The 12625-nt window shown below is 38.6% G+C and overlaps 1 protein-coding gene across 3 annotated transcripts in view; it reads right to left on the reverse strand.

Moving 5' to 3' along the window:
* Positions 1 to 11751, reverse strand: part of Cyp3a13 (cytochrome P450, family 3, subfamily a, polypeptide 13) — a 32678-nt gene extending 20927 nt beyond the window's left edge. Inside the window, exons 1-5 of one of the 3 annotated variants that reach the window (XM_030254121.1) lie at positions 9047 to 11751; positions 7583 to 7785; positions 5140 to 5233; positions 3659 to 3711; positions 1715 to 1814 (exon numbers count right to left, since the gene is read on the reverse strand). In XM_030254121.1, coding sequence (XP_030109981.1) covers positions 1715 to 1814; positions 3659 to 3711; positions 5140 to 5233; positions 7583 to 7653 — 318 coding nt within the window. In that variant the 5' untranslated portion in view covers positions 7654 to 7785; positions 9047 to 11751. Of the gene's footprint in view, positions 1 to 1714; positions 1815 to 3658; positions 3712 to 5139; positions 5234 to 7582; positions 8037 to 9046 lie in introns of those variants that run through there. The other 2 variants (XR_003955579.1, NM_007819.4) reach the window with 2 other exon arrangements.
* Between the last annotated feature and the right edge of the window lie 874 nt (positions 11752 to 12625).

Raw genomic sequence — 12625 nt, forward strand, 5'->3', positions numbered from 1 at the left:
GGAAAACCACATGAAATGTATAACGACTTTCACAATCATTATGAAGAAAACAAAAACACTTTAGGTATGAATTTAACAAAAGCAATAAAAATGCTCAAAAAATAAATCAACAAAAATTTGAAGGAATGAAGAAACATAAAGCATTCACAGATCAAATCGCTCTGCTGGGGAGACGGCTCAGAAGGTAAGATTCCAGCATGAGAACCTGGGTTTGAATCGGCAGCAGCCACATTTTAGGACATGTGGGCCATGGCAAAAGGTGCCTATAGCCCACTGTTAGGGAACAGAGAGAGGCAGATACCAATGGCTCACTGGCCCTTCAGACTAGCCAAAACAGCAAAGTAACAGTGTAGGACATCTAACATCTTCCTCTGGCCCCCACAGCTTCATATAGGTACACACATGTATAGACACATAAATACAAGTCTCACAAACACAAGACTACAAATACTAAAAATGTGTGTGATGTGTGTGTGTGTTTGTGTGTGTGTATGTGTGAGAGAGAGAGAGATAGAGACAGAGAGAGACACAGAGAGAGACAGAGAGAGAGTGACAAAGAGAGAGAATGGAGTTTGGTTCAGCCATAAAGAAGAATAAAATTATATCATTATATCATTTGCAGAAAGGCAGATGGAGCTGGAAATCATCATATCAAATGAAGACAAATTTAGACACATGAGTATCACCTATCAGTATTGATAATAGATTTTTAAATTATAGACATATAACAAAATATTATAGGAACTGAAGAGAAGGGTCAGCAATTAAGAAGACTTTCTGTTCTTACAGAAGAATGAAGTTTGGTTCTCAGTTCATAAATATCAGTAACTACAGCTCTAAGGGATCCTGCACCCTCTTCTGGCCAATGTGGGCACCTACATACATATGTATAAGCATACATACATACACATAAAGAAATATAAAATAACTATTTAAACAATTTAATAGGTCACAAGAAAACCCACTCCATTGTATAATAAATATATGACAATGATATAGAAATTAAAGATAAAATATTTTCCAATTAAGAAGAAAAGACAAACTACATGTGGCAACTCGAATAGACTGCCATGGAGGAACAATTCTGTGATTTACATAGCTACACAAGCAAATATGCATATAGTTACACACCTGTGTGCACACACACTACCAAATGCAGGCATATAAAATTAATACTGAATAAAATGTACGGGTCATGCAAATTTCCTGCCATAAAATATACTAAATTTACAGTTATATAAAACATCACCATTAAGTCAAAAAATATGAAGAGAGTACGGATGCTTGTTGTACATTTGGGCCAATGCCCTATGAATTATACTTACTCAATGATAAAAGAAAACTACCATATAAATGGGGCTCTGGAAAGATGGCTCAGTAAGAGAGAATACTAGCTTATAAACATAAGGAACTGAGTTCTATAATAAAGCACATACTTAAAAAAGCTAGATGTGGCTCTGAGCACCTGTAACCTCAGCTCTTTGAGGGGCAGAAACAGGAAAAGTGCCAGGACTTGCTGACTAACAGCTTAGCTCCGGGTTCAGTCCAAGACCTTGTCTCAAGGGAATACAGAGAGCAATAGAGCAGGACATTCACTATTCTCCCCTGGCCTGTGTTGTGTAGGTATGTGCATCTGCACATGTGCACACATACCTCATGCATGTAAACACACATGTACCCTAAAGAAGTGAAGGTATTTTACATAGATGCCTACCCGCCGGTTTGTGAAGGTAGAGTAACATTCCTTCACCAGCACTGTTTTGATTATGTCTGGATCTGTGATAGCCAGCACAGGCTGTCGACCGTCATACAACCTGCATTGGCAAAGCAGAAAAGATTAAACCCAACCAGGTGGATTTTATAGCTGGAAGCATGCCCAGGAACTCAGAATCTGATCCAGACGTTACATAACCCTTGCCTTGGTTATACAACAACATGCTTAGCTAAACAGCAACATGAGCACCTAGGTCAAGTCTGACCCCAGGTCTCTGGCATTCTATGAAATGAAGTGTAATATAGCTCATGGATGGAAGAGGCAAATGCAAAATAGCTCTACAAAGAGAAGATGATTAGAACTAAATTGGAACGTTTGTAAAGTCTGGGTAGTGGATGCATGAATATTGCCTACACACAAAGTTTTTCATAATTTTGCATGTTCAAAATATTGCATTACCAAAAAGGATATTGCGTCCATGGAAAACCGAAGGTGAGAAATTTAAGTGCAAATGGATAAGCTGTGTGCTCTGAGAAGGATCACAAGGTCTTTATGGGCTGTATTTATTCAACAGACCCTGTGGTCAGCCCGTAGTCATCTAGAGATGTGTGAGAGAAGTTAAAGAGACATGAAGAGGCCACGCCTCACCGCTCGTGTGTGACACAGAACACAATGCTAACACCTCTTGCAATGTTCTCAACCACCAGTGGCCCTTAGAATTTATCAGAATTTGTTGGTGAAATATGAACAACAGTTTTTCAAAAAAGATAAGCAAAGAAGAAAGAAGGAAGATCACATAGCACAGCTTAAATGTCTCCTATTAAGAATTACTATTATTAATAATAGATAATCATTTTGCAGCAGTTAACCAAGTTCCAAGATCAAAAACTCCATTAGTCTACAGGGAACATGGTCCTGCAACTATGTCCCACACTTACTGTAAAGAGTCAGTATCATGAGGGAGCTGAGACGATGACTTGGTGGTTAAGATCATGTTTGTGATTTCAGAGGTCCTGGGTTTGAATCCCAGAGCCTCCATGGTGGTTCACAACTATCTGTCACTCCAGTTCCAATGGATCTGACACTTGGCCTCTAAGGCAATGAATGCATGCATGCACCTGGTACACAGACATGCATGCAGGTAAGACACTCATATGCATAAAATAAAAATAAATAAAATTTTAAAGTCAGTATCATGAGCTGGACATGGTGGTGTGTGCATGCCTATTATAATTCCAGCATTCAAGAAGTAGACGAAGAATGATCAGGAGTTCAAGGCCATCTTCAACTATACAGAAAGATTATCCCCCACCCCACCCCAGGATATACTTAAGCAGCTAATATGTAGCAAGACTGTCTTGGGTCACATAAGACTCTGGCTCCAGGACAAATAAGACAGCAAGAGTAAATAGAGGACATATTCATGCATATTTCTACTGAGCAGCCTTCGCATCATGAGACTTTGAATGGGATAAAAATCTACATACATTGTTAGAAGATGGATTTTGAAAACATAGCTGTGTTTTCAATGTTTTGTGATAGCTCATAGTCTTTAAAGTACATATTAGATTCAATTTTTAAATAAATTTGGTCTAAAGTACAAATAAATAAATAAGAGATACAAAGAGACATATTTAAAGGTCTTGAGTGATTCGTTATATTTTATTAGAGGGATACGCAGAAGAGAACGTTGGAAGAGTGGAATATCCAGACACTGGACTAACTCAAGTGAACCACTCCTGAACCATCAAGTCCAGGAGAAAATCAAAACATGCAACTGTTTTAACAAAATTCCATCTGTGAATCATGACACTGGAAGACATATGGGGCCTTTGATAGGAAAAGCCTCCACAAATCTTTGTAATACCATTGCTTCCACTGAAGATCCTGTGAGCTTTTGTAAATGTTTCAAATCTACCCAGTAGAAGTTGCTGTAATACTTACCCCCACATTTTCCCATATTTTTTATGACATTGTATGTCACATTCCCAGAAGCCCTGGAAAGGTAAAGAAAATGAAAATCCATGACTATTTTAAATATAGTGTTCTTATCTCTAATTGGGGCACAGTTTGACTCTTACAAATCAGGCTAACTATCCCTCAATGGCAGTGAGAGAGACATTCTTATTCACAAGTGTTTGAGTAGAAGGGAGACTAAGTTCTAGAGGTATTTGAATTGGGGTTATTAATATCCTAAATTTTCTCCCAACATTGTACATGCACATGCACAAACACCTCACCCGTGGTTGTGAATAATAATAAATAAATAATAATAATAATAAAGTGCATTGTACATTGCACATGCTCGGCCACTCACTCTCACTATGAATAAGCTAACACCCTGTCTCTCTCTAAAGCTTTTGCTTCTCTATGTTGTCCTTAAAACCCTCAAACTCTCTGAATTGTTCCTTCCATAGGCATGTGGGGGGACAGAAGCCCAGGGAAAACCAATAAGATCCATTTATCTCCTTATTTAGTCTCTTTTTCATTTATCTCATGACTTCTCCCTAAAAGACTAATAATAGCATTTAGGACACTGAAGAAACCACTATCCTCTTTTCACTTAGAGCATTTAGTCTCAGGTAAGTTGCTGAGTGAGAAGGCAAGTGAATAAGAATAACAGAGGGGGCTGAAAAAGGGCGCAGTGGTGAAGAGCATTGCCTCCTGTTCTAGGAGACTAGGGTTCAAATCCTAGTACCAACATGGCAGCTCTCTGTAATTCCAGTTCCAGAGGGACACCTTCATGGGCACCAGGCACTCATATACAAACATGTACCCAAGCCATACATGTTAAAAAATATTTTTAAAAATTTAATAAAGAGAACCTGTCTTTGTGGCTCCCTGTCAATGTGGAAAATAAGGAGATGTCACCTCTACACACAGCACAGCAATGGATAGTATTTATCCTGTATACATAACATTGAAAATTAGATACTTGCTTTGAGTCTTCACTTCTGAGACCTAAAAAAGAAAACTTCTGCTAAGTTTCCGTCGTAAAATTTAAATATGCAAATAAAAATTCCAAAAGCCTAGCTTTCCCTTGTTAGGACAAATAAATAAGCATGAAGCATATATAGACACATATTAAAAGATCTCAAGTGATTCATAGTGTGTTATGAGAGGGGTCCACAGGAGGGAAAATTGGAAGAGTGGAATAGAAGGATATTGCCTTTAAAGGATCACAAATCTAAACATCAAGTCCTCAACATGAGTGTTGACACGTCAGAGAGCTGAGCATCTGTGCCAAACAGGATTCTCCAAAGACCAACAGCAAAGCCTTGGGGAAACTTATCTTGCTTCACGTCGAAGCCAAATAATGGTTTCTGAAATTCTACCTCAGTTTCTACTCAAGGGAATTAATGGAACTAAGCCAGTCTTGGTAACCACAAGAAGCAAGGTAGGGGGCTCAAGGAACACTCACTCACCTTCTGGTAAGCAAGAATCGTCCCCAAGAAAGGCAGAGGTTTTGGCCCAGGAATTCCCAACTTTTTAAAAATTCCATGTGAATGAGTTCCATATCTATGAAGCAAAAAAGAAAGCTAGTACATGGGATTGCATTTTGTCGTGGCTCACCAGTCATGGATACAGGCACCATAGAGTTCAAACAAAGGAGGCAACATGTAGCCAACAGCAATGACTATTTTTGGTCTTCACTTCTCTTGAATTCTCTGTGGGGCCCCCAAAGACCACAAAGGTTATCTTAAAAGGCAAGTAAAACATTTGTGCTCTAAATCCTAAAGTTAATCATTAATAAGCGCCTGTAGCTTGAGTTTGGGTGTCCATGTGAATTCTTATTTGCTGTTTCTTTCACTTGCTTTTATTTAGGAAACTGATTGGATGCAATTCATCTGTCCTTCTAGTGATCTCCAGAGGGATCCATGCCCCACAAGTGTATTTGAAAATTCTCTCCTGAGAGAAGAGGAATATTCTCCACTTCCTGCCAACTCATACCTGAAGGTATTCTATTTCATCATTGACCCATCCTCTTCCTTACTCATCTATACTAAGGGATTAGCATGGACTGACAAACGGGTATATCAAACACTGATAAAAAATTTAACAACCTAATAACCAAGTTTGTTTCAAAGCATACATGCAATCTATACACTGTATTTGTTTGTGCATTATGCTCACATTTCTGACACTCTTATAAACAGATGAAGTTATTGTAAAATTGTCACAAATATTGAAAGCAACAGATCCACTTTAACCTTTTGAAAGAAGGTCCTGGGATTATCGTAAATAAATTCTAGGGATGAATAAAAGGGAATGAAAGATTTCAGTTAATAGTAAAATATCATCAGATGGAAAAGGTGTTGTCATAATACCTTAAATACTTACTATTACTTTAAAGAATAAAACCAAGTTTGAATTTTTCATTTTCACATTATTGTGAGTGTGTACCTTTTCTTCAAGTCAAATGGTGACAGAAGTCAACTATGGTGTGTGTGTGTGTGTGTGTGTGTGTAAAAGAAGAGCATCTACTACCTACAGACTTACACACACACACACACACACACACACACACACACACACATACACACAATCACACACAGGGGTGATTAGAGCAGTGGTTCTCAACCTTCCTAGTGTTGTAACTCTTTAATACAGTTCCTCCTGTTGTTATGATCTACAACCATAAAATTATTTCATTGCTATTTCATAACTGTAATTTTGCTACTGTTATGAATCATGATGTAAATATCTAATATTCAGGATGCCTGATATGTGACTCTTGTGAAAGGGTCCATTGACCCTCAAAGGACTGAGACTTCACAAGTTGAGAACCACTGCCGTAGAATGAGCTGGGCGGGGTAGTCATCTATGCTTTTAATCTTGGAACTCAAGATAACCTTTCTCCTCCCCTCACTTGTACTACTACACAGGAGTCCATTCATTAGAAGGTAGTCCTGAGATGGGTGTTTTCGCTGATGCTCACCAGAGGAACTTAGAGAAAAATATTTAGCATCCTAACTGTTTCAAAGTTCCTGCCCTTTGAGGATGCCAGGAGATTTCATAGCAGGGAAGGAGGAACTCCTTATACTTATGCTAGGGTCTTTGACAGGAAATGGTGAAGGGAAAGAATCAAAGTCAGGTCTTCTTTGCTCCGAAGAGTCGTCATTTATGGGAGCTAGAGAGGTAGCTCAGTGGTTAAGAACACTTCTTGCTCTTCAGAGGACCAGGGTTCAATTCCCAGCATCCACATGGTGGCTCACAGCCATCTGTAACTCCAGTTCCAAGGGATACACCGTCTTTTGCTGACATCCATGGGCACCAAGCACTCATGTAGTACACATGCATGCATATATGCAGGCAAAACACTCACAAAAATAAAATGATCAAACGTAATATACTAGGGGCATTGTTAAAATAGTCCTAGAGGTGGGACAATGAAGCAGAATGTGTACATATAACAATACTCCACGTTTCCTGCATCAGAGAAAACAGGTGAAGACAACACAAAAGCTCTTCCCATCCCCACAATACCAACAATCCTGAGACCTTGAAGAAGAAGCCTTCCATCAAACACAGTGACCAGCTTCTTGTAACCTGCTTTACTGAGCCCTGGGTGGTTAATCTGGTGAAAAGGTGAGACTCAATTGGAGAATAACCCAGGTCTAACTGAGGTCACTCAAACCTCCTATCCACAAAAACTGGAGTTTAGTAGAAGAGGAATGTATACTTACTTACCCCATAGGAGGGATTTGCATAGGACCAAAAGCAATACCTTAACTCTTTGTACAGCCCACACTCAATGTCCCCTTCATATTCTCTTTGGATTTTCCAAGCCAGTAAAGGAAAGAATTATCTGACTTGCATCCCCCAAGTCCTGCTCACTAAGAAGAGGAGCCTGGGCAGTTTACTCACAAGTAGAGAAGGACCAGGCTGGTAGCCAGGAGCATCCAGGTTTCCATGGAAAAGTTTGGGATCAGGTCCATTGCTGTTTTCTTTAAACAAGTCTCTCTCCAAGTTGTACTCTCAATTTTGTGTGCTGCACCTTTCAGGGCTGAGCCTGCTGAGCTCCCTTCCCTGCCCAGCTGTTTGTGACTCAGGAAAGCCACCCTGAAGAACTTAAGTACAGGGAAAGAGGTGGGGCTGAAATTGCAGCCAATGAACAGACCTACAGTTCTGAGTCAAGTGTACTCTCCACCCTAGCAGTTGGCAAAGAATCATGGGTGTGCCCACTTGAATCTTTGAATTCATTTGGTAAGAAATATCGACCAAAACTGAGGCCAGTGTTATCATTATCACTGAGTACAAAGGTTATTGCTTCTTATCAGAAACTCAGGTGAAATCATTGGCATTCTATAGCATTTCTGTCCTAGTTCGCTTTCTGTCATTGTGGGAGAGAGAGAGAGAGAGAGAGAGAGAGAGAGAGAAACCAGAATGACCAAAAACAACTTGGGGAAAAGGTTCATTTTGTATTACAACTTAGAGTCCATCATGAAGGAAAGTTAGGACAGAAAGTCAAGGTACATATCTGAAGACAGCAACTGAAGCAGAGCCCACAGCTAACTAATGCTTCCTTCTTTCTCCTTATGGCTTGCTCAGCCTTCTTTCTTTTTTTCCTTTCCTTTCCTTTCCTTTCCTTTCCTTTCCTTTCCTTTCCTTTCCTTTTCTTTTTCTTTTCCTGGGACTAACTCAAGTGCTCTGGGAGGACAGAATGCTTTCTTAGCCACTGAGCCTTTCTCCAGCCTTTCAGGTTCCTTTCTTATCAAACCCAGAAGCACCTGCCTAGAGGTGACACTACCCACTGTGGTCTGGGCCCTCTCACATTAATCATTAATCAAAAATATTTCCCCACAGAGGTGCCTACAGGCCATTCTGGTGGAAGCAATTTCTGAACTGTGATTGCCTCTTCCTGGATATGACTAGGTTTGTGTCAACTTGAAAAAAGCTAAACAACCTTCTGTCCTTTTGTCCTAAGCTGCTTTAATTGCCAAGAACTTGAAATCCACCCAAATAAACACATGAAATGACCCAAAACAAGCTGATTCTTCAAAAAAGAGAGAGAGAGAGAGAGAGAGAGAGAGAGAGAGAGAAACCCTTAGGTAATCTGACAAAAAGAAAGAGGGGGAAGACACAAATTTTAAAAATTAGAGATGAAAAGGTATCATTATAACTGACTCCAAAGAAACCCAGAAGTTCATGAGGCTGCTGTGAAAAACTGTACTCAGGAAATCTGGATAATCCGAAAGAAATAGAAGGATTTCTAAATGCATGTCTTCCTCCAGATAGATTACAAACCATGAGATCCTAATCAAAATCTTCCCATCAAAGAAAGCCACAGGACCCAACAGATCTCCAACAATCTCATACCCTTCCTCTTACCTTGTTCCATGATGTAGAAAGTGAAGGTCCATTGCCAAATTCATTCTATGAAGTTGATATTATCCTGGTACAAAAACTGTGTAAAGACACCTATAAAAAGCAAACTACAGACTAATTTATTTGATGGGTGTAAGAGCAAAAATTCTGGGCAAAATATTTGCAAGATGAATTACAGAACACATTAAGAAGATTATACATTATAACCAAGTGGAAACCATCTCAGATGCAAGATTGGTTCAATATACACAATTCTCAATAAGTGCAAGACACTGTATAAATAGACTTAAGGACAGAAACTACATAATCATTCTAAGCAATACTGAAATGCACTGAGCAAAGTTCAAGATGATTTCTTGATTAAAGTTCTAGTCTGGACACTTTAGGAATAGATGGAAACTGCCTTAAAATAATAAAGACAATATACAACAAAACTGTAGCCAACATTATATGAATGGAAACAAACTGAGAGTGTTTCCTCTAGCATCAGTGACAAGGAGGGATGCTCACCTTCCCCTTCATTTAATATAGTGCTTGAAGTCTTGGCTATAGCAACTACACAAGAGAAAAACACAAAAGAATAAAAAAAAAAAACCAGAAAAGGAAGATGTCAAACTGTCCCTGTTTGGAGGTGACATGATTCTTTACTTAAAATAGTCTGCAGAGGCTACAAGAAAACCCTTTAACACTAATAAGTACGGTAAAGTTACAATCTACAAAATCAATATGAGAAAACAACAGCCTTAAGTTACATCAACAATGTGCTCTTGAGGAAAAATTTTTGGAAAATTATCCTTTCAAAATAACCCCTCCCCCCTAGAATAAGTATTTGGGAATACATCTAACCAAAAAAGAAAAATGTCTCTACAATGAAGACTCCAAGGCACTGAAAAAGGAAATCATAGGAAATAGTAAGCAATAGTAAAACCTTCCAACACCCCCTGGACTGGCAGGATAAATATAGCAAAAACAACTACACCATAAAAAATAATTTACAGGTTTGATGCTATGGCTAGCAAAATTTTAATGTCATATTTCACCGATTTGGGAAAACCAATATAAGCATTCATATGGAATTACAATGAGAATGAATATCCAAAACAATTCTAAAGAGTGCTAACACAATATTCCAACTCTTATATTCTATACTATAAAGCAATAGTAATAAGCACAGACTGGTATCGACATAAACAGAGGCAAGAAACCTAATGGAATGGAACAGAGATCCCAGAAACAAACCAACAAAGAAGCTATGCCTACTTAATTTTTGACAATTGGAGCAAAAATATATGCTGTGGAAATAACAACCCATTTGGCAAATGGTGTTGGCAAAACCAGGTGTTCGACTGCAGAAGAATAAATTTTGATCTATATCTTTTACATTGTACAAAAATTAACTCAAAATTAAAACTTCTAGAAGAAAACATAGGGAATACTCTTTGAGACATTGGGGTAGACAACAAGTTTCTGAACAGAACATTAGCAAGACAGGAACTAACACAAAGTATCAACAGACTACACAAAAATTAAAAAGTTTCTGCACATCAAAGGAAACTATTATCAGAGAAAACAGACAGACCACAAAGTGGAAGAAAATCCTCACCATCAATATTACAGACAAGGGACTAATAACCAGAATAGAATATACAAAGAACTACAGAAAATGAATACTAAAGACATAAAATTGTCAATCAACAAATGGGCAACTAAAATTAACATATATTTTTTTTAAAAATGGAAACACAAAATGGACAATAACTATTTTTAAAAGTATTCAGTTTCTCTAACTATCAGGGACATGCAAATCAAAACTAAACACCTCACCCTAGTCAGAATGGCTATCATCAATAAATTAGACAAGTATTGGAGATATGGGGAGAGAGGAATCTGTATGGCTGGAGTAGAAATGAGTACAACCATTACAGAAATCACTTTGGACTACCGGAGGATCCTGCAATACCTCTCCTGGGCATATATCCAGAAGATGTCCCAACCAGTAAGAAGGACATATGCTCCACTATGTTCATAGCCTTATTTATAATAGCCAGAAGCTGGAAAGAACCCAGATGCCCCTCAACAGAGGAATGAATACAGAAAATGTGGTACATTTACACAATGGAGTACTACTCAGCTATTAAAAAGAATGAATTTATGAAATTCCTAGGCAAATGGATGGACCTGGAGGGCATCATCCTGAGTGAGGTAACCCAATCACAAAGGAACTCACACAATATGTACTCACTGATAAGTGGATATTAGCCCAGAAACTTAGGATACCCAAGATACAAGATACAATTTGCTAAATGCATGAAACTCAAGAAGAACGAAGACCAAAGTGTGGACACTTTGCCCCTTCTTAGAATTGGGAACAAAACACCCATGGAAGGAGTCACAAAGACAAAGTTTGGAGCTGTGACAAAAGGATGGACCATGTAGAGACTGCCATATCCAGGGATCCATCCCACAATCAGCTTCCAAACGCTGTCACCATTGCATACACTAGCAAGATTTTGCTGAAAGGACCCAGATATAGCTGTCTCTTGTGAGACTATGCCGGGGCCTAGCAAACACAGAAGTGGATGCTCACAGTCAGCTATTGGATGGATCACAGGGCCCCCAATGGGGGAGCTAGAGAAAGTACCCAAGGAGCTAAAGGGATCTGCAACTCTATAGGTGGAACAACATTATGAACTAACCAGTACCCTGGAGCTCTTGACTCTAGCTGCATATGTATCAAAAGATGGCCTAGTCGGCCATCACTGGAAAGAGAGGCCCATTGGACTTGCAAACTTTATATGCCCCAGTACAGGGGATCGCCAGGGCCAAAAAGTGGGAGTGGGTGGGTAGGGAAGTTGGGGGGGGAGGGTATGGGGAACTTTTGGGATAGCATTGGAAATGTAAATGAGGAAAATACCTAATAAAATATTAAAAAAAAGAAAAATGAAATCACAAAATTGGTAGAAAATGTACAAACTTAAAATGTATAAGAGTAGGTGATGTCACACTCTCTCAGAGGGAAAAAAAAAAGCCACATAGTCTCCTTCATGAACAGATCGCAGCCTAATACATACATATGTAAACAAATGTACATGTGGAAGCTGTATAACATCTAGAAAGGATAACAAGAAAAGGTCAATACTAGGTGGTAAAGAAGGTCCTGAGAGGCAGATAAGAACCCTCAAATCATGAGAGAAGATTAAAAGCTCATTCTTTCTCTAATCTCAACTTTGTCACTGATCTTTCAGGCTTTGGTGATGGATATGTGCAGAAAATATAATTGATATCAAAAGTGTAAAAGCTAGTGTGAGGCTCCAGGGCTTTAGAATGGTCATTCTAACTGTATAAAAGTTCACATAGATGTGTAGACTTTAGGTCTGTTTAATTTTGGATGTGTGGATAATTTTTTATTTCCAAGTTCTTTATGTTAAAGTTTTTATCAGAAAAAGATATTTAATTTAGACGCTGAAATTTCTATTCATTTTTAAAAAAATTTTTGTACAAGTTTAAAGACAAGGATCAAGTCTTCCCCGTCAGAGTGGAAAGCCAAACTAGAGAAATAGTGGGGACTAACAGGAATGAAGG

This window comes from Mus musculus, chromosome 5 (assembly GCF_000001635.26).
Source record: "Mus musculus strain C57BL/6J chromosome 5, GRCm38.p6 C57BL/6J".
Taxonomy (NCBI): Eukaryota; Metazoa; Chordata; class Mammalia; order Rodentia; family Muridae; genus Mus; species Mus musculus.